This window comes from Saccopteryx leptura, chromosome X (genome assembly GCF_036850995.1).
Source record: "Saccopteryx leptura isolate mSacLep1 chromosome X, mSacLep1_pri_phased_curated, whole genome shotgun sequence".
Taxonomy (NCBI): Eukaryota; Metazoa; Chordata; class Mammalia; order Chiroptera; family Emballonuridae; genus Saccopteryx; species Saccopteryx leptura.
Genome location: NC_089516.1, coordinates 11,991,133 through 12,014,122, shown reverse-complemented (window position 1 = coordinate 12,014,122; position 22,990 = coordinate 11,991,133). Strand labels below are relative to the sequence as shown.

The 22,990-nt window shown below is 38.7% G+C and overlaps 1 protein-coding gene and 1 pseudogene across 1 annotated transcript in view; one reads left to right on the top strand and one right to left on the bottom strand.

Annotated features, from left to right (window-relative positions):
• ADGRG2 (adhesion G protein-coupled receptor G2) overlaps positions 1–22,990 on the top strand; it is a 92,743-nt gene that overhangs the window by 36,679 nt on the left and 33,074 nt on the right. Inside the window, exons 3-10 of the mRNA XM_066356889.1 lie at positions 5,001–5,036; positions 8,316–8,360; positions 8,458–8,481; positions 9,921–9,959; positions 11,866–11,907; positions 14,128–14,181; positions 19,854–19,909; positions 21,020–21,075. Of these exons, the coding sequence (XP_066212986.1) occupies positions 5,001–5,036; positions 8,316–8,360; positions 8,458–8,481; positions 9,921–9,959; positions 11,866–11,907; positions 14,128–14,181; positions 19,854–19,909; positions 21,020–21,075 (352 nt within the window). The remainder of the gene's footprint in view (positions 1–5,000; positions 5,037–8,315; positions 8,361–8,457; positions 8,482–9,920; positions 9,960–11,865; positions 11,908–14,127; positions 14,182–19,853; positions 19,910–21,019; positions 21,076–22,990) is intronic.
• Positions 17,989–19,621, bottom strand: LOC136385940 (scavenger receptor class B member 1 pseudogene; annotated as a pseudogene).

The window sequence follows — 22,990 nt, the reverse complement described above, 5'->3', positions numbered from 1 at the left end:
CTGACCAGGATCTACCTGGCAAATCCATCTGGGGCCAATGCTCGAGTACCAAGCTATTTTTAGCACTTGAGACTGACACACTCTAACTAACTGAGCTATCCTCAACACCCAGGGCCACACTCAAACCAATCGAGAAACTGACTGTGGGAGGGGAAAAGGGGGAGAAGGGGGAGAGGGAGGGGGAAGAAGCAGATGGTCACTTCTCCTGTGTACCCTGACCAGGAATCAAATCCAGGACGTCCACATGCCAGGGTGACTCCCTGTACAATAAGCCACCAGCCAGGGCCTTGTTTTTCTTTCTAAAAGATTCAGTTACAGTTTACACTCAATATTATTATTAGTTTCAGGTATAGAGCATAGTGGTTAGACAATCATATACTTTACAAAGGGTTCACTCTGATACTTCAGGTATCCAAATGGGACCATACGTAGTATTACAGTATTATTGACTGCATTTTCTACACCGTACTTTACATAGCCATAACTGTTTTGTAACTACTAGTCTGTACTTCTCAGTCCCTTCACCTTTTTCACCCAGTCCCCCACCCCCCTCCCTCTTCTCTCTGGCAACCATCAGTCTGATTGATCTCTGTATCTGTAAGTCTGTTTCTGTTTTGTTTCTTCATTTAAATTGTTCTTTAGATTCCACATATAAGTGAAATCCTATGGTATTTGTCTTTCTTTGATTGACTTATTTCACTGAGCATAATACCTTCTAGGTCCATCCATGCTGTTGTAAATGGTAAGATTTTGTTCATTTTTACAGCTGAGTAATATTCATATATATATTACAGCTTTTGTGTCCACTTCTCTGTTGATGGGCACTTGGGTTTCTTCCACAGCTTTGCTGTTGTAAATAACACTGCAGTGAACAGAGGAGTACATATATTCTTTCAAATGCATGTTTGGGTTTCTTTGGATATATATCCAGAAGTGGAATTGCTGGGTCATAAAGCAGTTCCCTTTTTAATTTTTCGAGGAACATCCATACTGTTTTCCATAATGGCTGCACCAATCTGCTTTCCCAACATTGTGCAGGGGTTCCCTTTTCTCTGCATCCTGTACAACACATGTTTATTTACTGATGATAGTCACTCTGACAGGTGTGAGGTGGTATCTAACTGTGGTTTTAATTTGCACTTCTCTGATGATTAGTGACATTGAGCAGCTTTTCATGTCTATTGGCCACCTCTTTGGAGAAGTGTCTATTCAGGTCTTTTGACCATTTTTTAATTCAATTGGGTTTTGGGGGGGGGGCGTAGAGTTGTATGTATAAGTTCTTTGTAAATTTTGGATGTTAACCCCTTATCAGATGTATCATTGGCCAATATGTTCTCCCATTCAGTGGGTTGTCTTTTCATTTTGTTGATTGTTTCTTTTGCTATACAAAAACTTTTCAGTTTGATGTAGTCCCATTTGTCTATCTTTTTTTCTTACTTGCCTTGCCCAAGGAAATATATCTGAAAAAAAATTGCTAAGAGAAATGCCCAAGATTTTACTGCCTCTCATTTCTTTTAGGATTTTTATAGTTTGGGTCTAATATTTAAGTCTTTAATCCATTTTGAGTTTATTTTTGTGTATTGGTGTAAGAAGATGGTCTAGTTTCATTGTTTTTGCACATACTTGCCCAATTTTCCCACCACTATTTATTGAATAGATTGTCTTTACCCCATTGTATGTTCTTGCCTCCTTTGTCAAATACTAATTGGCCATATAGGCATGGGTTTATTTCTGAGTTCTCTATGCTGTTTCACTTATCTGTAAGTCTGTTTTTATACCAGTACCATGCTATTTTAATTGCTATGCCTTGTAGTATAGTTTTATATCAGGTAATATGATTCTTCCAACTTTGTTCTTCTTAAGATTGCTCTGGCTATTAGGGGTCTTTTGTGGTTTCATATAAATTTTTGGATTATCTGTTCTAGTTCTTTGAAATATGCCACTGGTATTTTGATAGGAATGCACTGAATCTGTAGGTTGCTTTGGGTAGTATAGGACATTTTAACAATGTTAATTCTTCCTATCATGAACACAATATATGCTTCCATTTACTTGTATCTTCTTCAGTTTCTTTTCTCAGTGTCTTATAATTTTCCAAATATATATATTTTACCTCTTTGGTTAAATTTTTTCCTAGTTATTTTATGTTTATTTTTTGATGCACTTGTAAATTGTATTATTTTCTTAGTTTCCCTGATAGTTCATTATTGGTACATAAAAATGCAACCTATTTCTGGATATTTCTTTTGTATCCTGTATTAATCAGTTCTAGTAGTTGTTTTGGTAGAATGTTTATGGTTCTATATAACATCAAATCATCTGCAAATAAAATGACAGTTTTACTTCTTACTTTCCAATGTGGATGCCTTTTATTTCTTCTTCCTGCCTGATAGCTGTGGCTAGAATTTCCAGTACTATGTTGAATAAAAGTGGTGAAAGTAGCCCTGGTGGTTTGCTCAATGGTAGAGCATTGCCTCAGAGTATCAAAGTCCCAGGTTCGATTCCCAGTCAGGGCACACAAGAGAAGCAACTATCTGCTTCTCCACCCCACCCCCTCCCCTTCTCCCTCTCTCTATCTCTCTCCATCTCTGTCTCTGTCTCTGTCTCTGTCTCTCTCGTCACCTCCTGCAGCCATGGCTCAAATGAGCAAATTGACCCTGGGCACTGAGGATGGCTCCATAGCCTCACATCAGGCACTAAAATAACTTGGTTGCTGAGCAACTGAGCAGCAGCCCCAAACAGTAGTTGCAGGGTGAATCCTGGTTGGGCACATGCAGGGAGTCTGTTTCTCTTCTCCCTGCCTCTCACTTGATTAAAAAAAAAGAAAAAAGAGAGAGAGCGGTGAAAGTGGACATCCCTGTCTTGTTCCTGATCTTACGGGAAATGCTTTATTTTTTCCCATTGAATGTGATGTTAGCTGTGTGTTTGTCCTGTATGGCCTTTATTATGTTGAGGTATGTTTCCTCTTTTCTGAGAGTTTTTACTATAAATCAGTGTTAGATTTTGTCGAATGTTTTTTCTGCATCTACTGATATGATCATATGATTTTTATCCTTTATTTTGTTTATAACGTTAATTATTAACTTGCAGATATTGTACCAACCTTGCATCCCAGGAATAAAGCCCACTTGATCATGTTGCATGATCTTTTTCTTGTATTTTGTATTTGATTTGCTAATATTTTGTTGAGGATTTTGGCATCTATGTTCACGAGGGATATTGGCCTTTAATTTTCTTTCTTTGTAGTATCTTTATCTGGTTTTGGAATTAGGATAATGGTGGCCTCATAAAATAAACTTGGGAGTCTTCCCTCCTCTTGAATTTTCTGGAACAGTTTGAGAAGGACTGGTCTTAGTTCCTCTTTGAATGTTTGGTAAAATTCACCTGTGAAGCCATCCAGGGTAGGGCTTTTGTTTGTTGGGAAATTTTTGATTACTGCTTCTATTCCATTAGTTGTAATTGATTGTTCAGATTTTGTTTCTTCTTGATTCAGTTTAGGAGATTGTATGTTTCTAGGAATTTATCCATTTCTTACAGGTTGTTCAGTTTATTGGCATATAGTTGTTCATATTTTCTTATAATCCTATGTATTTCTGTATTGTCAGTTGTTACTTCTCTTTCATTTCTGGTTTTATTTATTTGGGTCCTCATTCTTTTTTTCCTTGATGAGTCTGCTTAAATGTTTTATCAATCTTGTTTATCTTTTCAAAGAACCAGTTCTCTCCCAAGAGTATTTTAAAAATTAAACTTCTGTTAACAGACTCTTTGATTGATGGAATATTAAAGTAACATGAGGGATATACTAAAAGGCAGAGACTAATAGGAGGCGACTCCAGTTAAATTAGGCCATCAAGTCACTAATTACTCTGGTTATGTGGAGAAAAATCAGGTTATAAATAGTTTATGTGATGTGATCTTTTTATCATACATATACATATATATGCATGCATATATCTATATATCTATATAGTTTACCTTGAATAAAATGGGTTTGAACTGAGCAGATCCACTTACATGAGGATTTTTCAATAAGTACTGTAAATATATTTTCTTTATGGTTGTCTTAACGTTTTCTTTTCTCTAGCTAACTTTACATTATGTAAGAATAGAGTATATAATACATGTAACATACATATATGTTAACTGTTTATGTTATCAGTAAGGCTTCTTCTGGTCAACAGTAGGCTATTAGCAGTTAAGGTTTTTAGCAGTTAAGGCTATTAGCAGTTAAGTAACTGGTCAAAAGTTATATGTGGATATTCAACTGTGCAGGAGATTGTTGTTTGTGACCCCTGCTTTGTTCTAGGGTTAACTGTAGATATACATATACACATAGAGAGAGAAAATAATATATGTCAAAATGTTAAAGTCATTTATCTTTGGGTAGTGAAATTATAGGTGGATTTAATTTTCTCTTTTTGTTTATCTGAAATTTCTGAGGTTTCCCCAATAAGTGTGTATTATTTTTCATAGAGTAAAAATAGAATTACTTTTTCTTCTAAGGACTCTGAGTATCCTCCCACAATAAGTAACACAGCAGTTCTTATAGTTTATATACCCAGAGGCATCTGATCTAGTTTAACTCATAAGAAAGAAGTAGCTTCATAGGTATAAAGTCTGTGCTAATAGGTATAAAAAGAAGCTCAGTTAATGGCAGTTTAATTTATGCAGATGTATATGTTTACTTTTATAAATTGTAATGAATGTTAGCCAACAACTAAAATTCTTTGTCATTACTTTTAGTTTAAAAGGTACTAAACCATTATATAACAAAATATATAGCGCACCATCAACAGTTAAATTGGAAGCATTGCTTCACCAGAGATATGTCTTTGTAAAGAATTGGAAAGTACTGATTAGGCTGTTGAAAATAATAGTAAATTAACATACTGCCCTCTTTTGGTAGCTGTTTGCAACTCATTCTACATTTACTGCTACTAATCATGTTACTCTCCTACAAATGTATGCACAAACTAATTTTAAATCACTTTTTTCAACAGAAAATGCTGATAATTCCAGTTTTTTATCACCATCTGGTAAGACTCTTATTTTATGACTTTGGGGAATTTCAGGAAAATATTCTAAAAGTTCTCCATGCAATATAGCATATAGTCAGATACAGCAAAACTGGTTTTTTCCATGAAGCTTAATTACATTAAATTCTCATTAACCCTACACCTGAAAAGCCAGTAGCAAACACAAGAGGAAAGGCATATTGTCCCACACGTTGCTGGACAACCTGGGGAGTAACTTGTGGATTTGCATTACGATAACTGCTTAAATTCTTCTATGTTATTTTTAGTCTTCTAGTTCACAAATACTGAAGAGTATAAAAGCATAAACATGCTGAATGTTCTTATATTTGAGGGATGAGACTGTCTCTTAAACTTCCTCAGTAGCCCCACTGAAAGAATATTTTTCAAAAGGCTTCTAAGGGCTTAGCACTCATAAGAATGGAAAGACAAATAAATTAAAGAAAAATGTATAACTAGGACCAATCTTGGCATGAACCAGGAACAGAACCTGCATTTGAGACTGCTAAGTGCAATGGGACCTCAGGGATAAAGTGGTCCAGCCCCATCTCTTAGCTGATGACATGAAGCCTGGAGCAGCTGAGTAACTTGTCCAAGATCACACAGTTCTTGCCCCACATCTCATAGAGGTGGCTTCTCTGACTCCTATTTCTGTATTCTTTCTGGTAAACCATATATTACAGAAGAACCTTTTATGGTATAGAGTGAGTCAACTAACACTGTGTTCTAAGTGGTGTGAAAATGAGCTTCTACTGTTATTAATTCATTTAAACAAAATAATAATAGCTATTACTTCTCGTGCATGTACTACATGCCTGGGAGTCTTTAGACATCTCATTTTGCTTCACAGAAATGATTATATTTGTGTTAGAGATGAAAAAGTGAGGGTCACAAAGAATAAAATGTGCTCATGTTCACACATTCTCTGGAGCCAGACTACTTGGGTTTGAATTCAGCCACAACCCTCCTACCCCCATGGCTAGCTGTGCAACTTTGGGCAAGTTCATTCATCTTTCTGTACCTCAGTTTCTTCCTCTGTAAATTGGGGAGAATAATAGTACCTGTTTCACAGGGTAATTGTAAAGATGAAATGAGCTACCACATATGTCTGGCACGGAGTAAACCAGGGGATGGGAACCTATGGCTTGTGAGCCACATGTGGCTCTTTTGATGGCTGCATCTGGCTCACAGACAAATCTTTAATAAAAAATAATAACATTAAAAATATAAAACATTCTCATATATTATAATCCATTCATTTCCTACCACTCATGTTCATAGTTGTGGGTGGCTGGAGCCAATCACAGCTGTCCTCCGGGACAACACCAAATTTTTATTGGATAATGCATAATGTACACGGGTCACTGTATGGCTCTCATGGAATTACATTTTAAAATATGTAGCGTTCATGGCTCTCTCAGCCAAAAAGGTTCCCGACCCCTGGAGTAAACCCTCAATAAGTAATAACTATCATTATTCTGAGCTATTAAGTAATGAGGTAAAGATTCAAACCCAGGAATGCAATTTTCCAAATCCCAATCTCTTTTTACTGTGTCATTTTGCCCCCTTAACTTTGAAGCTTTTAGGATAAAATGAACCACTGGATTTTATTTCTGGTACAGTAGTCTTCATCATACTTAATCATAGTGATATCTTTGCAAAATCCTGTTTACATGGAATAGGATATGGGGCTTTGGAGGCACACACAGGTTCCGGTCCTAGCCTGGGTTCTGGGTGCCTTGGGGGAGAGCTGCACTAACAGGAAAGTAGGAGCCAGTGCACATCAGGCACAGAGGGCAGCTGTGCCCACAGGCCTCTTTGGGTGGCATCACCAGTCATCAACAATTCATGATTATCAGAAGAACTGATAGTTATTATTATTTTTTTTTTTTGTATTTTTCTGAAGCTGGAAACGGGGAGAGACAGTCAGACAGACTCCCGCATGAGCCCGACCGGGATCCACCCGGCATGCCCACCAGGGGGCGACGCTCTGCCCCTCCGGGGCGTTGCTCTGTTGTGACCAGAGCCACTCCAGCGCCTGGGGCAGAGGCCAAGGAGCCATCCCCAGCGCACCCGGGCCATCTTTGCTCCAATGGAGCTTCGGCTGCGGGAGGGGAAGAGAAAGACAGAGAGGAAGGAGAGGGGGAGGGGTGGAGAAGCAGATGGGCGCTTCTCCTGTGTGCCCTGGCCGGGAATCAAACCCGAGACTTCTGCACGCCAGGCCGACGCTCCACCACTGAGCCAATCAGCCAGGGCCTGATAGTTATTAATTAAAAACCAGCTTTGGCCAATTAAATTCTGTTTTGCCACAAGAGCAAAGGATTCCATATCCACACTTTGAATCGTACTGCTCAGGAACTGTCTTACTTCTGAAGAAATAGCCTTGGTAATTAAAAAGGAAAAGTAGTAAATGACAAAATACAGGATGAATAATGTAGGACAGACAGGGTGTGTGTGTTTCAGCCATGGCATGAGCAGTCTAAAGCAGACAGGCCAGCCAAGCGCCTTGACACACCCAGATGTTGTTCTTCCCAGCTGAATAGCAGCTCCCTTCTGCAAAGCTTGATTTAGTGGTAAGATGTTTGTGTTTACTTCTCCTGTGTATATGTAGAGGTCAAGCCATTGGATCTTTTTAAATATTTAAACATGCAAAATGTGTGTAGTAGACTAATCCATTAGCATAAGTGGAGTTATTCCATGGTAAATTTATAACTTGATTGGTTGTCTTAATAGCAGCCATACTTTAAAATAACTTACCAGAAAATTATGTTAGGTAGTACAGTAGTGGGTGATAGCAATATTTTGTTTGTTTGTTTTTGTTTTAATCCTAAATTAAATATGGGAAGAATTGTCAGGCATCATTATAACCAAATGGAGCCAATGTGCCAAGATGTTTCACAATTGTAGTTTAACAAAATATTTAAAGTATAAAATATTTTCTAGAACTCTCTGGTTGAAAATTTCTTAAAGTAGTATGTCTCGTTTTTTGTTGTATATTTCCAGAACATTCCATAAGTAGAAGCAGGCTTTGTGATCCTGACTCAGGTTCTTCATCTGTAAAATGAGGCAGCTGTTACTCATTTCATCTCTTGGGTTCTTTCTCTACAGTTCTTATTAAATGGACACTAAGTGATTATAGGACTTGCAGATTTAACTACATATTGGTCTTGTTACATGTTTTCTAGTTCTTTTGACATCTCAAAAGTTCTAACTCCTTAAAGTTCAATAAATAATTATTTCAAAGTATTAATTTGAAAATTTTGTGGTTTTTTTCTCCTGCAGCTGAAGCTCTTATTGGTTTTGTCTCCTACTCCAACGATACTCCAGGCAAGATTTTAAAAAATATTTAAACCTAGATTTAGCCCAATTTGTTAAGTTTTTAATTTAATTATATCTTTGTATTTTTTTTTCCCTTGGGCAAAAGAGGTTGAAACTACAAGCCTAAATGGTAAGAACTTTTCTGAAGCAAGTGAAAATTGATAACCCTTAATATGAATATAAATATAATGAATGCTGTTGAAGAATTCCACATTCAAAAGAAAAACAAACAAAAAAATAACCTAAGACTATCAACCCTGGAGAACCTAAACTTTCTGGTTAAATGATAAAATTCTTATTATCATGGAGGGAAGAGAGCCCTTCACCATTCTAACTGTTCTGTGAAAGGAAAGAAATGTTGATTACATTTTGAGTACCCTATTTCACTTGCCCACCAACACAATGCCAACATGTTTTATATGACAGATTGTTTAAATTTGAAAAGCACATCCAGTGACTTCAATGTGATTCAGCATGGATTTGGAGGCACAGAATGTTCAAAGACAGTCTTTTTACAGATGATTTTATCAATTTTAAAATAGTATGAAATTAAAAAAAAAACTGGCTTAATTGCACTGGAGAAAAGAGCAAAGAACTGGGTTATAGTTGAGGGAGGTGGACAGGGCAGCACATCCTGTTCTCTCCCCTTTGTGGGTAGACAGCCTTCCATCTCATTGCAGTCAAAACTCAACGCTTTCCACAGTCCCTTGGTGAAAATAAAATCTCACCATGTGGTTGGCATTTACGGGGCTAAACAACCGTAGATGCATCTCACACTGATCAAAACTGGTTTAAATTCAATTTTGGGCTGGTGGGAAGGGCCAGACATCATCACTTTTATGTGCAATTACTTTTTACAGTGAAAGAACGTCTTCAAAATAGCTTTGGCAGTAGTTTTTGGATCTCATTTTATGTGGATTTTTTAAAAAGTGTGTAATGTAATACATGCATTTTCCTTCCTAAAGTTTCATCCAGAAGAATAAATTCTAGAATGCTTTTTGTTAAAAAGAAATATCAATAGATTTTAAATTGGATTTTAAATGGAATGAGATGAAAATGAGATTTCCCTAAAAGTTAGTTGAATATAATGTTCAAGAATTCCAAATTTAAACTAGAATTACTTTCATATGAGTGAACTACATTATGTAAAAATGTATTAAGCACCCACAGGACTAGCTATTAAAGTTAGTATTAACTATGAAAATATCATTTCCCTTAGGGACTTTCATTATAATAGAGAAAAAGGGACAAAATAATAAACTACATAAATGAGCTTCTTTAAGTGTAATCATTACAGGAGTATTGCTGTGCTTTAGACATTTAACTTGTATTTAGGAAACTCATTTTGAATGAATGAATACTTGCTCAGAAATTGTCTCCAGGGTTTGGAGAATGGATAGTGTGGTGAGACGGTAGGAAGCAAATACATTTGGTAATATCAGTTTGCTTTTGCAAAACTCTAACTTCTCTAGGTTTTTGAGAAAAGTGAAATGTTTAAGAAACCTAGGAATATGCATGTGTTTATGAATCATGCCAATAGTTAGGTTAATTTTTATTATTTTATTTCAGGTGCTGCTTCAACCGTGTTATCTACTTTTAACAAGACAGGTATTATCAAGTTATTTCTAAATAGAATAGCTGTCTTCTGCGGCTTCTTGAGTTTCTCACTTGTGTGGTCCTTTGGATTAGTAAAGATTATCTCCTTGCCCACTTCCTGTGCCTTCAACTGTTGATTTATTACTCATTTTACTTTGACATTGAACTGTAATTCTGGTGTTACCACACTCCTTATCTTGCAAACTGTTATGCCCATAGCACTCCATTTAAAATAATGTGTTTTTTAGTATAATACATAGTAATATACATTAGCTCATAAATATGGAGAAAAATACAAAGACAATAGAATTCACCTTTAGCATTACTTTCCTAAAACAATTACTTAATCTGGTATACTTCCATTCAGTATCAAATGTACATATACACTGTCATAGTTTACGTAGACTGTTACATCTTGCCCTTTGTGACTTCATATTAAGTTACCAGTATTTTCTAGTGTCCCTTACTACTAATGACTTGATAATATTTCATTGCATATTATATGCTGACCATTAGATTTGTTTCTACTTTTTTAATAGAAATTGTTGCAATAAATATCCTTATGTCAGCATCTTTACATTCATCCCTGATTTCCATAGGATGCATTCCAAAGATTGGATTTAATGGGTCAGCATTATGCTAGTTTAAGGTCCTTGATACCTACTACGCAATTATCTTCTAGAAAGGTTGTACTCAGCAACATTCCTGCCGATAGTGGATAAGAATGTCTGTGTTACTGTACCTTTGCTGAGAGCTGAGTCTATATTATATATTATTAATTTTTCTATCAACTCCTTAGGTTCTATTTTGTGCTTTTGATTATTAGTGAGGGTGAAAATTTTCCCCTTAAGCACTTTTGTTCTTAGAACTAGAAATTCATTTCACAGTGTATCTTGTTTATTCTGAAAAGTATCAGAGCAAACAAAATAATGTGTTTAAATGATTCTTCATAATACAAAATGCTATCAGCCTCTATACCCCCTATCATTGCCCATGGGTCAGTCACATATTGAAATGGCAACTCATCAAATACATATACAAATGTAGTTTCTGAAACTGTCAGTATAACATCACATTTTTAAGTGCTTCTTCAAGATCTGAGCTTTGTGTTTTCCTCAGAATTTGCCACTCACCCTAGGAGACAGAACTTGTTTGCAAATCTGTGCTCTGAACACAGCCTCTTCTAATTGGCCGTCCTTACAGCCAGGATTTCTCAACCTGGTTCTCCATTGTCTGGGAAGTGAAGCTTGGGCTCTGTTCCCAAAATGTGTTGGGAAGATATTCTAAGGTTTGCTTTTTTAGAGTGTGTTAATATTTACCTGTATCATTGACTCGGAACAGTTCTGTCCTGATTCTGCTGTGAGTTTGTTGTATGACTGTAGTTGGATAGTATCAACCTCTCTGAGAATAATTTTATCTATCAATACAATGGGAATAGTATTATATTAACTCCTAGAGGAAATACCAGAACACTTTCTTGATTGTAGAGTACAGTAGCATTGTTTTAGATTCTGTGTTTACTGTTTCCACGCATTTTTATTCCGAATCACCTGATCTTTACAACCTATCACCTGAAGGCCCTAATAGTGCCTTAATTCTACATATATGAAGTATAAGTCTGCATTAATGTGTCCGGCAGCAGCAGAGCATGGAAATTGCAGTAAAATTACACAAGCAGTGGGGTGTATATTAGGTGTGATCTAACTGGGTAAATATGGGAATTTAAATCCCAGATCCACCTTGTGACAATGCTATTTGATCTGTGTATGCAATTTCCCTTCATTCTGGAGATGACCAATAGTGTTTTAAAAGTATCAACAGCATGATTTTCTTAACACTTTACTAAAATGATACTCATGGCAAATTGATTTTTCAAAACAAGCAATTCTGCTCTAATGTTTAAATTGCTTCTTTGCAGAAAAAACTAAAATCACTATAGTAAAACCCTTCAATGCATCAGGTATGACTTATCAATATCAAGACTTTCTTTTTTATAAAGTAAAATTAAACAAATGGCTGATGTTAATGTTTTCTTTCTCTTTTTCCTTACTTTTTAAAAATGAAATCTGTTCTTAATGAATAGATGTTTATACACTGGTACCTGAAGTTGTATTAAGTGTTTGGGGCTATAATAACAATGATTAAACACAATGCCCACCTTCAAGAATCTTCTAGTCCATGGGGAGAAACAAGGCAAACAAACAGATAATTAACACGAATGTGCTGTATGCAGATAAAGACAATGGTTACACAAGTGTTTCTGACATGGTTAAGAAGCATGGGAGATAGAAGGGTTAATGAAGGAAAGATTCTTAAAGAAGTGAACCTCAACCTCTTTAAAAAAAGGATGTACTTTTATGTATCTACTACAAGACTAGGGCTAATGATATGCTTAACAGAGGTTTCTGGTTTATTTAAAGCAGAGGTCTGCAAACTATTGCTTACAGGCAGGCCAAATCCACCTTTTTTTGTAAATAAAGTTTTATTGGAAAAGTGCCGTGACTATTTTCTTTTTATACATGTTGTTTATGGCTACTTTTCCGCTACAATGAATGGTAGAGTTGAGTAGCTGCAACGGGGATTATACAGCCCACAAAGCCAAAAATATTTACTATTTGACCCTTTACAGAGAAAATTTTCTCACTCATGATTTAAAGGACAACCTGTGGCCACATACTTAGGGGAAATTACAGCATAAAAGCCCTAGCAATAGGAAAGAAAATTCTCAATATGAATAAGCAGCAAAAGACACACATCGCTGGAAATGAAGGTGCCACTAAAATTTAGAGAAAGATAAGATGTGATATAATGAAAATCTTAGTAAGCAATAGACCATTTAAGCACCCACCTTCTCTATACTGTATAATTGCATAATGTATATTTCTACTGAGTTATATCCATTAGCAAGTATATTTAAAATGAAATCTTTCTCTTTTGATGTGAGTAACATTGCTGTGGAACAATATAGAATCTACGTGTCAGGTAACTTGAGCACCTAAAGTCAGTTTGCTCACAGAATCAAAACTTAGCTGAACCACGATGCCTATACACCAAATATCAACTAAATTGTTCTGGCAGAAACCATATCATACACACTAACTCAAATCATAATTTTAGTTTCTGTCTATACCAATTCTCTTGGAAAGAATTAAGCACTCATAAAGAGCAAAGGAAATATAATAGCAGTCAGGCATTGTGTACATAATTTCAACCAAACCAGACCTAACAAGGATACAAAAATATCCTCTAATATAACAACCCTTCCCCCTTGGCAGTTTGCTTAGTACATTGTTAGCATTTGCCCCTCACATTTACTACAGATGTCTTATACTCCACCAGAATGATACAATCAATGAAGGAAAGATTCTTAGAGTAGTAAATTTTGAACTCTTTTCAAATGGAAGAAGAGATGGACTTCTTTCACCTTTGGTGAAGTGTTTCTTCGATGAATATGCATGAAGTTTTTTGTTCTAATGTGGCTTAGTTCATCTTCCATTCATCTCTGCCTCCTGTGTGTGCCTGTGTGGGCTGTTGCCCTGGCCATCACTCCATTTTGCCCTCACTATAACTTTTTTTTAATGGTTAGTATCATTTTTAATGGTTTGCCCTCACTATAACTTTTTTTTTAATGGTTAGTATTAGATTGCAAGCTTGTTGAAGGCAAGGATCTGTATTTGGAAACTTGCAGTCTGTAGACCTTGGTAGGTGCTCAGCAAATATTTTTTGAATTTTGTAGTTTTGTCATTGATGTTATTTCATACAAACACTTGCATAAGGAGCGGAGGCCAGCAGAGTGTTCATCTCCTACCCAGGAAGAAAAGAGAATCTAATAGGGGCTATTTCATTTAAAGTCTCTATGCTCGATTTGTATTCATACTGTTCTGTTTGAATTGGACAAGAGAAGAATTAACTGGGAATGGGACAAGAAATTTTAGGTAGGAGTAGGGGATTAGGTACTGATATACTAAAGAATAGTAAAGAATCAAGTTCCATAGCTGACCAACTAAGAAATGAAAACTCTTATTCATTTAGTCTCTGTGGAATTCATCCAGTCAGTTCCATCCAACTTATAATATTTTTGTCCACATTTGATGCCTAAATTTATTAATTCTCTTGACAATGTAGTATACAAGTAAAGGTGTTGGCATGCTTAACCCGCTAAGTTGTGTTTTCTTTGCAGGAGTCAAAACCCAGAGCAATATCTGCAATTTGTCATCTATTTGCAATGACTCAGGTTAGTTCTTGTGTACATTATATGTTACCAGATAAATTAGCTTCATAGAGAGAAGTGGTTTGTTTTTCTCCTGTTGTGTGCATGATGTATGCCCCTTTGATCTGTATCTTTTCATACCACCTGGTTACTATGAGTCCAAGTGAAAACAAAAGAAAATTTTAGATCTGGTTAAAACTATCTTCCCATTGCCTAGTGAAATGATGGATTCACTTCTTTAATTAGAGAACATGAAGCTCTACATCAAATATTTTTCACCATAGCTTTAAATCCATAACCAATACATTTAGAGTTGATTCATGAACATAATTAATAATTAACTTACTTACTGAAAGCCACTTCTTGTATACAAATTCCTCAAGCTTTTCCATAGGACCTTAAGTGTTATTATAGCTTAGAAACAGGATATTGTCTTTTGCTAAAAAATAAAGCAAACCACTCTTCTAGAATGTTGAAAACCTCACATACACCTAGTTAATTGGGTGCTAATTCCAGTAGTACTCATAGTGTATTTTGCCATCTCTAGCTAAGATTGCTCACTATTTTTAAAAACTGAGATGGAAATCTCTTGAGAACATGCTATTTTTGAAATGAGAATATTTTCCCTCCTGCCATGGGCCAAAAGGAATGAAACAACCACTTTTCTCACATTGGCTTGGCTTTCTGGGCTCCCTTCCTTGTTGAAAGCAATGAAAGCTGATGCGAAAAACAGAAAAACATGGTGTGGCAAGTCAGAACTGGATCAGGGGAAGAAAGAAGAGGAAGGTAACAAAATATGTTATAATAAAGTCTTAGTGTGTCTCCATTTATATAACAAGAAACATTCACAAGGGGAACATTTTCCTTTTATTCTGTTCCCTTTCACAGTTTAATAATTTGTTTGAAAAACACAGGAGCATTCAGTAAATGGAACTAGTGTGCATTTGAAAATGTAAAAAAGAAGAAAAACACAAGAAACAATTGCAAGTAAAACAAGTTAATTTGGGATGGTTTAGAAAACGAGAAAACTTTCTGTTAAAGGAATGTTTCACAAACAAACACTTCCTATTTGCATGAGTGTGAGTTTGCTTATATGAGCTTTCTACTGACAGTATGTTCCAGGTAGAATATAGTAGGACAATCCTATCTGGTTTTGATTCAAGACAAAAAAAAACTTCATTGAATACATTTCAACTTCATACATTGTGTAATTATTCCCTTCTTCTCTCGCTCCTCTCTTTACTGAATTCTCCATAATTTCATTATTTTAGTGCTTCATCTATGTTTGGACTGGTGACTAATGTCTACTTTAGTGTTGTGTCTACATGATGTTTGATAACTGTTTGAAAATTGAACATTTAGTCAAAAAAAAAACTGGTCATCTTGAATAACAGATGTCAGAAAGCTGGTTGGAGTAATGTTTTCCCTAATTAAGTGACTGAATTGACCATTTGTTTTAGTGTCTGTTGAAAACAACCTCATCAGGGGACCAACTCTTTTGGCACCAGAAATCCCACGATATCCTGCCAGAAACTAGAAACCTTCACTTCTTGCAGGTTCCAATCTGGGTTCATTAAGGGAAATGGAGGCTAGTGAAGAAACTGCGAGCTGACCAGCTACAGTTAGGCTTATGGTCAGAAGGTAGTAGCTTCCCAGTTAAAAAGTGGTGGCTTCCTGGTTGCTCTGCTACCACTGTGCTCTCAGCACATTTATGAAACTATGCCCTCAACAAGACTGGTGGATGAACTTGGAGAATAGAGAGGTGAGGGAAAGAAATTTTAGGTGTCGACATGTGCACATACACTAAATCAGTTTTTAAAATAGATAAGTAATTCTATGCATATATCAAGAATCTTTACTTCTAATGCTTATGTACTGTATTAACTGAAATTTCAGTATCAACATGCAGAGTTGAAGTTCTCAGTAGGAAAGTTGCTGAAATAGATAAATCATGTTCATCTCTGGTCCGGAGGCTTTGTTGGCTGTTTTAAGGGGCGGTAGCCCATTGGGAACTGGGCTATGGGAATCAGTTGTATTTTGGAGTGTGATAAAAGATAAGCTGAGGAGGCCTCTAACCCTCTAGCTCTTGAGTTGGGAAACTACTACCCATAGTTCAGATATATCTCACTACCTATTTTTGTACGTAAAATTTTATTGGAACACAGCCACACCTAATCATTTATATATTGTCTACGGCTGCTTTTGCACTACAGTGCAAGGTGAATACAGTAATTTCAACAGAGACCATATGACCCACAAAAACCTCAGCTATTTACTACCTGTCTGATATTTCACAAAAAAAGTTGGATGATCCCTGCTCTAGTTTATATATATGATATCTGTGTCCTTTTGCTCAAGAGGCCAGTTTTTTGTCTCTAGACCATGAATTACACACAATGTACTTCTTCTGTTAAGAGGTCTCAACTGTATTTGTTTTCAGATAGAGTCAGAGCTCCTCCAAATATACCCTGCAAGAAATAGGTTGACTGAAACTGCCTTCAATGTTACTCAAAGTGAGCATTTTAAGAACAGAGTTTTCTGGCATTTCTGGGATGAATATCCCAATGAGTTGTTCAACTGAAGAAAGGACTTGCCCTGCGATCAATTCAAGTTTCAAAGCCAAATCTCAGCTTTGTTTCTGGGAAAGATAATTTGGTAGCTGTGTTTTTAAAAAGAGAAAAACAGAGACCAGCAAAGAATGAATGGACCTCCATAAGGCTGCTAAGCTTCTGAGAAACACTTTCCCCTCCGCCCCTTATCTATGTACCTGCAACTACAACAGTCTCAGGAGATTTTCTTAAACATTAACCTTAGAGCCACCTATCCCCCAGTTAGCATCTATAAAGGAAACAAAGTTCTGAGGAGAAGCATGTAGGGATAAATTTTCTTTTTTTCATCCACTTTTTAAAAATATTTATTACTTCAATAGTGAATTATTCTTAAAAGATAACAAAACTTATTTTTTCTTCCAGTAGAAAAGAGACAGAGGCTTGCCCCAGAGATCAGAAAGTGCAGGTAGAGAGGTCTCCCCCCTGACCAGACACCCAGGCTGACAGGGCCCAGACCTCTCCGCCTCCGGCCTGGCAGCTAAAAGATGAGGGTTCTCATGGAGGGCAGCTCAGGGCAGAGCCTCCTGCCACCGCAGCCAGGGAGTGGCTGGCTCAGTATACCGGATGATGTCAGTTTCGCTGGAGGGAAGGGGCCCCAGACACCCAAATCAGGTGCCTGTGTAGACTTCAGGGAGATCAAAGACCTGTGGGGGATGAGGAGACAGTCGGGGCAGCTGTATGGGACATCTGTCCCTCATGCCAGATTCTGAGGCCTGTGTGAAGGGGCTGTACCCCCAGCCCAGATTGGTGCAGAGAGGCCAAAGCTCTGGGGTCATGGCCCCCTGCCCACCTGGCTTTGGCAAAAGAAGTCTGCACTCCTGGGCTGGGTTTCAGGACAGTGGCTGGCCCCTTGGAGTAAAAGCCCTGTCCTGCTAGTTGAGCCACCAATGGGGGAGGGGGGGCTGCAGTATTTCCAGACTGGTGAGAGCAGCTGGGGAGAAGTGACCCATTGGCTGAACGGGCTCACCCCAGGGAGAGGACCTAGTGCCCACAGGGCCAGTGGGTGCCTTGGAGAGAAGGTCCTGGAACAGTCCCTGCTGGTGAGCCTCTCTTTGAGTTCCCTCAGCAGCATCCCCAACCCTGAGTATGTCTGTACACACCTGCGCATGCGTCTGCATACACATGTTGGGGATTGTGCAGTGTGCAGACACGTGTGTGTGGCAACGGGGAGGCTCAGACTTTGGGAGCGGCAGGCTGTGTGCTGAGAGAGGCCTGAAGAAGCCGGGTGTAGGGGCAGGGGAGCCGGTCTGGCTGAGTGGCTGGGCTAAGCTGGCTCTTGGCATCCCTGGGACCCTACAGTCTGGCTTCTCGCAAAACAGTCCCCTTGGGAGCTGACATCATCAGGCATTCAGAATAGGCCTGCATGGCCTCCTTATCCTTTGAGCCCTTTTTACTGCTACTCCAAAATAAATAGCATTTCTCCTCCTCAGACCACATCGGCAGCAGGGCCATGGCTGGATCTTTCTGGTTTGTCTGATGCCTTAGACTGCCTTGATGTAGAGGCTGCACTGCAACTTCACAGAGCAGTTCATGGGGACTCCTGTGACTGGGTAGATGTCCAGAAACGGAATGACCTTTCCTGTGGGGGTGGAGGCTGAGCACTGCCACTCAGGACGGGGTCAGTGTTGTGGAAGTGAGGACGGGAGAAAAGCAGGGCTGCACTGAACGTGCAGGTGCTGATGTTCTGGATTCCAGGCACAGGCAGAAGTCTCTGTGGGGTAGCTGGACCCATTGGCAAATTACGTATTGGGGACCTTGAAGCAAAAGGTGGGATGCCTCCATGGACTGTAGGCCTCGGAACTGTAGAGTTCCAGCAATGACTCAGGAGCCATAAATGGCACCCACATCTGCCCCGAAGTCCCGTTAATCATGTTGCACTGATCCGAGTGCCAGAAGTTGACCTTGCTGAGCCCATGCCATTTGTCCACGAGGTGGATCCGGCTGAAGTTTTTGATCCCCATGAACACAGTGAAGAGCCCAGAGTTGGAGTTGTTGAGCTCAGCAAATAATTCCAACTTGCCCTTTAAAGGGGAACATCTGGGAAGAACCAGGGGTCATCATAGCCCTACGATCTCACCCACAGTGGGGTTCATGAGGCACATTCGCCAAGGGTGGTGACCACCAAGGTCATGAAGTCTCCAGGCCCAGAGGCTTCTTCTCCGTCATCACTGCTGCACTCGGGACCAGGATATTGGGCATGATGATGTAACCTTGCCCCAAGCCTCTGGACTTGTCGCTGGAATTGGAAGTTACAGTACTTGAGGAAAGACACCATGTCATTGTCATTGAAAGTGATAAACGGTACTCTTGTGCTAGAACTCCCTGTATCCATAGGGCCCATACTCCCGCACCTTTAGCTTCTTGCCCTGGAGTACCTTGTTGGGGTTGACAATGTCAGAGAAGTAGATGGAGAGGTAGAAGGGGACAGGGATCTCCTTCCATATGCCAAAGGACAGGCTACTGGGGTCGATGTGCATCTTTGTGTGAAGCTGCTGCTTGATGGTGGAGGGAACCACTATGATCATGACAGTGCCCAGCACAGCCCACAGCAGCCCAGTGGAGCCCAGCACCATGGCCGTGCAGTGCACTCTGGCGCGGCTGCCCGTGTCTGTGCACCCCGGTGCCCACGTGGCATTCCCAGGGCTCTGCAACTGGAGAGAACTGGGTCTGGGGCAGAGGTGACAGAGGCAGCGACTCTGGGGACGTGGGCAGCGACATGACGGATCTCTTGGAAGGCAGCACACGGGGGCATGGCCAGGCAGGTAGCCAGTGGTTTTATGCACCATTGAGAGCGCCTTCGGACCACCCAGGACACCCTGGGCACTGGGATTTGGCAGGCCAGGATAAAATTTCATGACAAGGGAACAAGTGTTCCCTCTTTCTGTGTTCCTACATAAAATTTATAGTTCATGTTTTCTGAAAATTATATTGAGTCACTTTCTGGTAGAAAAGAGAGTAAATGTGAATAACAGCAAAGAATTTGATGAAAATTTGTTCATAAAGTAATTTGATAATATTTTTCTGTTATATTAATCCTCAGCTCTAAGGATGCAAGTCTCAATTTTCTTTTTAAAAATTTATTTTTAGCATTTTTTAGAGGTGAGATAATATTTCAATATGACGAAGAAAGCAATGTTACCCAGGTAGGTTTTAAAGATTTTTCTTACTACAATCTTAAAAAATGAATTCATGTGTATTTAAAGATTTGTTTAAGTCTGAGATGAATGATATTTGATATATTTATTTACTTTTATGACCAAATATAAATAAATTTGGTTATTGAATCCCTAGCTTTGCTAAGAGGGCTTGACTTCATAATAATCATGGTATTTTGTTAATAATTATAGTTTTCACTAGGTTTGCTGCTAAATGTTGAAATGTAAAGTTATATTAGAAACTCCTAACAAGAAGAAATATAACATATATTGAATCTAAGAATAGTGTTCTAAAACTGATCCTGTTTGTCCTATGGGGACTGTGACAGTCGTATCAGCCTTTCCAGCTGCACATGGTTTGTTTATTGATGAATATTTCCTGAGGACTTACTATGTGCCAGGAATTGAATTAGGTTCTACAAATATAGTGATGACTGCTATCAAGTTTCCTTTTTTACATTGGAATCTTTTACTTAGATCTGGGACCTTTCATGTAGAGGAATAACCAAAGGCAGAATGGAATAACAAAAAAGAAATTAGTGCATCACACTTACTGATTCAGAATATTTTTAAAAGAAAACAAAAGCTGGCTCAGTCTACATGGATTTGATCATTTGCTAGGTAGCAAATAGTCCATGCAGTCAGTCTTTAGGGTGTAGTTCTTTGGGTGGTCAACAAAACTAAAGAACATCTTCTTGTTAGAGTATTAAAAAAGCGATATTTTGCCTGACCAGGTGGTGGCACAGTAGATAGAGCGTTGGACTGGGATGCGGAGGACCCAGGTTCGAGACCCCGAGGTCGCCAGCTTGAGCGCGGGCTCATCTGGCTTGAGAAAAAACAAAGCTCACCAGCTTGAACCCAAGGTCGCTGGCTCAAGCAAGGGGTTACTCGGTCTGCTGAAGGCCTGCGGTCAAGGCACATATGAGAAAGCAATCAATGAACAACTAAGGTGTCACAATGAAAAACTGATAATTGATGCTTCTCATCTCTCTTCGTTCCTTTCTGTCTGTCCCTGTCTCTGACTCTCTCTCTGTCCCTGTAAAAAAGGAAAAAAAAAAGCGGTATTGTTGTATTCTTAATGATTTGTGTTTCTAACAGAATCAAAATAAGGCTAATGACACCTTAACTGGAGTCCTGTCTCTAAGTGAATTGAAGTAAGTAGTCTGCTGTTTCATTCAAAACTTAAGACATAAATTATAGAAAGATACTTATTGAGTTATCTTGCTTTTGAAACTGAGAATAGGAAAGAGACCTAAGGGTTACAGAGAATTGGTTCTTGAGTTCTTTGCAAACTATAACCATAATCACCTTTCACCAATTAATAGCCCTGTGAGGCTGTTCTCTTTGATGCTATGAAATTACCGCCATTTGAGTATTTGGTATTTGAGTAGTATGATTTGGTAGCCAGCAAGATTGAAAGAAGAGCTCAAGGTAAGACTTCATGTATACCATTTGTTCATGTTTTCATGAAGCATTAGTGATTCACAAGTCAGAAAGGGGTCTTTGTTAAGTAGAGCTCAGTTTACAAATATATTCTTCCAGTTAGACAGTAGGTCAAAATGTGGGCCAGCCGGTTGGTCCAGGCCAGAACAGTCTTCCCCCGTCCACTGGCAGGGGAAACTTCGTGTCTTTGCCCTCACGGCAGAGCAGCCGCATGGGAGATGAACTTCATCTACTCTCAACCTTGCTACTACCTCTCACACGAAGTTTCTGTAAACTTTCAACCAAATTCAAAAGCTTTGGGGATTTATCTGTGATGACAACAAGGAGAAAAACATTTCCCAGGTCAAAGCGAATAAAAAAAACCTACTCTTTAAGCTTCACCCTTTAATTGGCATTTTAACCCGGCCCCTTCTGGTGACTCAGCAATGCCTAGGTGGAGAGGAACCACATGCATGAATCCCTCTGGTGGATAGCAAACATCCCTAGGGCTCTTCTGAGTTTATAGTAACAAAAAGTTATAGTGAGAACTGGGATGGGCTAGGGTGTTGTTCGTGTCCTTTATATGCCTATTTTTTCTTAACTCTTGATGGAAATCTAGCTTTTCTAACTATTCAAAGCATATATGTGAAATAATGTCCAAGGATTTTAAACTTTAGATGGGCAATAATAGTGATAGGAAACATTTTTCAAACTCACAAATTTACAAACAGAATATAACTTAGCATACTCGTAATTCATCTCAAGTACTAGATTTGAAATAGAGATGAGTTCATTTAAAGCCACCAAGTATTTGTTGAACACCTTAACTATGTGCTGGGGATACAAGTAGGAATAAACTCAACTCCCTGAAATGAAAACTAGGCTTCATATTAAAATCATTTGAGGAGCTTTTAAAAAACACTGATACCCAGCTCTGGCCATATAGCTCAGTTGGCTGGAACATCATCCTGATATGCAGAGGTTGCTCGGTTCGATCCCCAGCCAGGATACACACAGAAACAGACCAACGTTTCTCCCCTCTTCTACCTTCCTCTCACTCTGAAATCAATTTAAAAAACACTGATACCCAAGCACAAACAAAACAAAACAACAACAAAAAACCCACTGATACCCAAGCACACTCCATACCAATTAAATCAGTATTTGGGGACTGCGACACAGGCATGAGCATTTTGAATGCTCCCCTGGTGCCTGCAGCATGAGGCCGTTTTGAGAACAGGGAGTCTGGAGTCTGGTAGGAAAGATGCAGGATGAGAAGAAATTATGACATAGTAACAGTATGATCCCTATGATGAAGGTGACATATACAAGGTACCAAGGGATGTTCTAAGTATCTGAATATAGAGCAGAAGGAACACAACTGAAGTGGCCTGGGAACCCACCCACCCACGCATCCCCCGGGAACCCACCCACCCACGCACCCCCCCCCCCCCCCGCCCCAGAAAGAAGGTAGCCTCTGAGCAGTTCCGGAGTAGCTTCTGTAAGCTCAAAAAGCTGACTACTATCGTCACCATCCTCCCCTTCTTCCCTCCAGACCCTCCTTGCAGCCACCCATAACTACTGCCCATTCCTTGGAGCAGGGTTTCTCGACTGGAGCACTGTTGACATTTTGGGACTGAGTTCTTT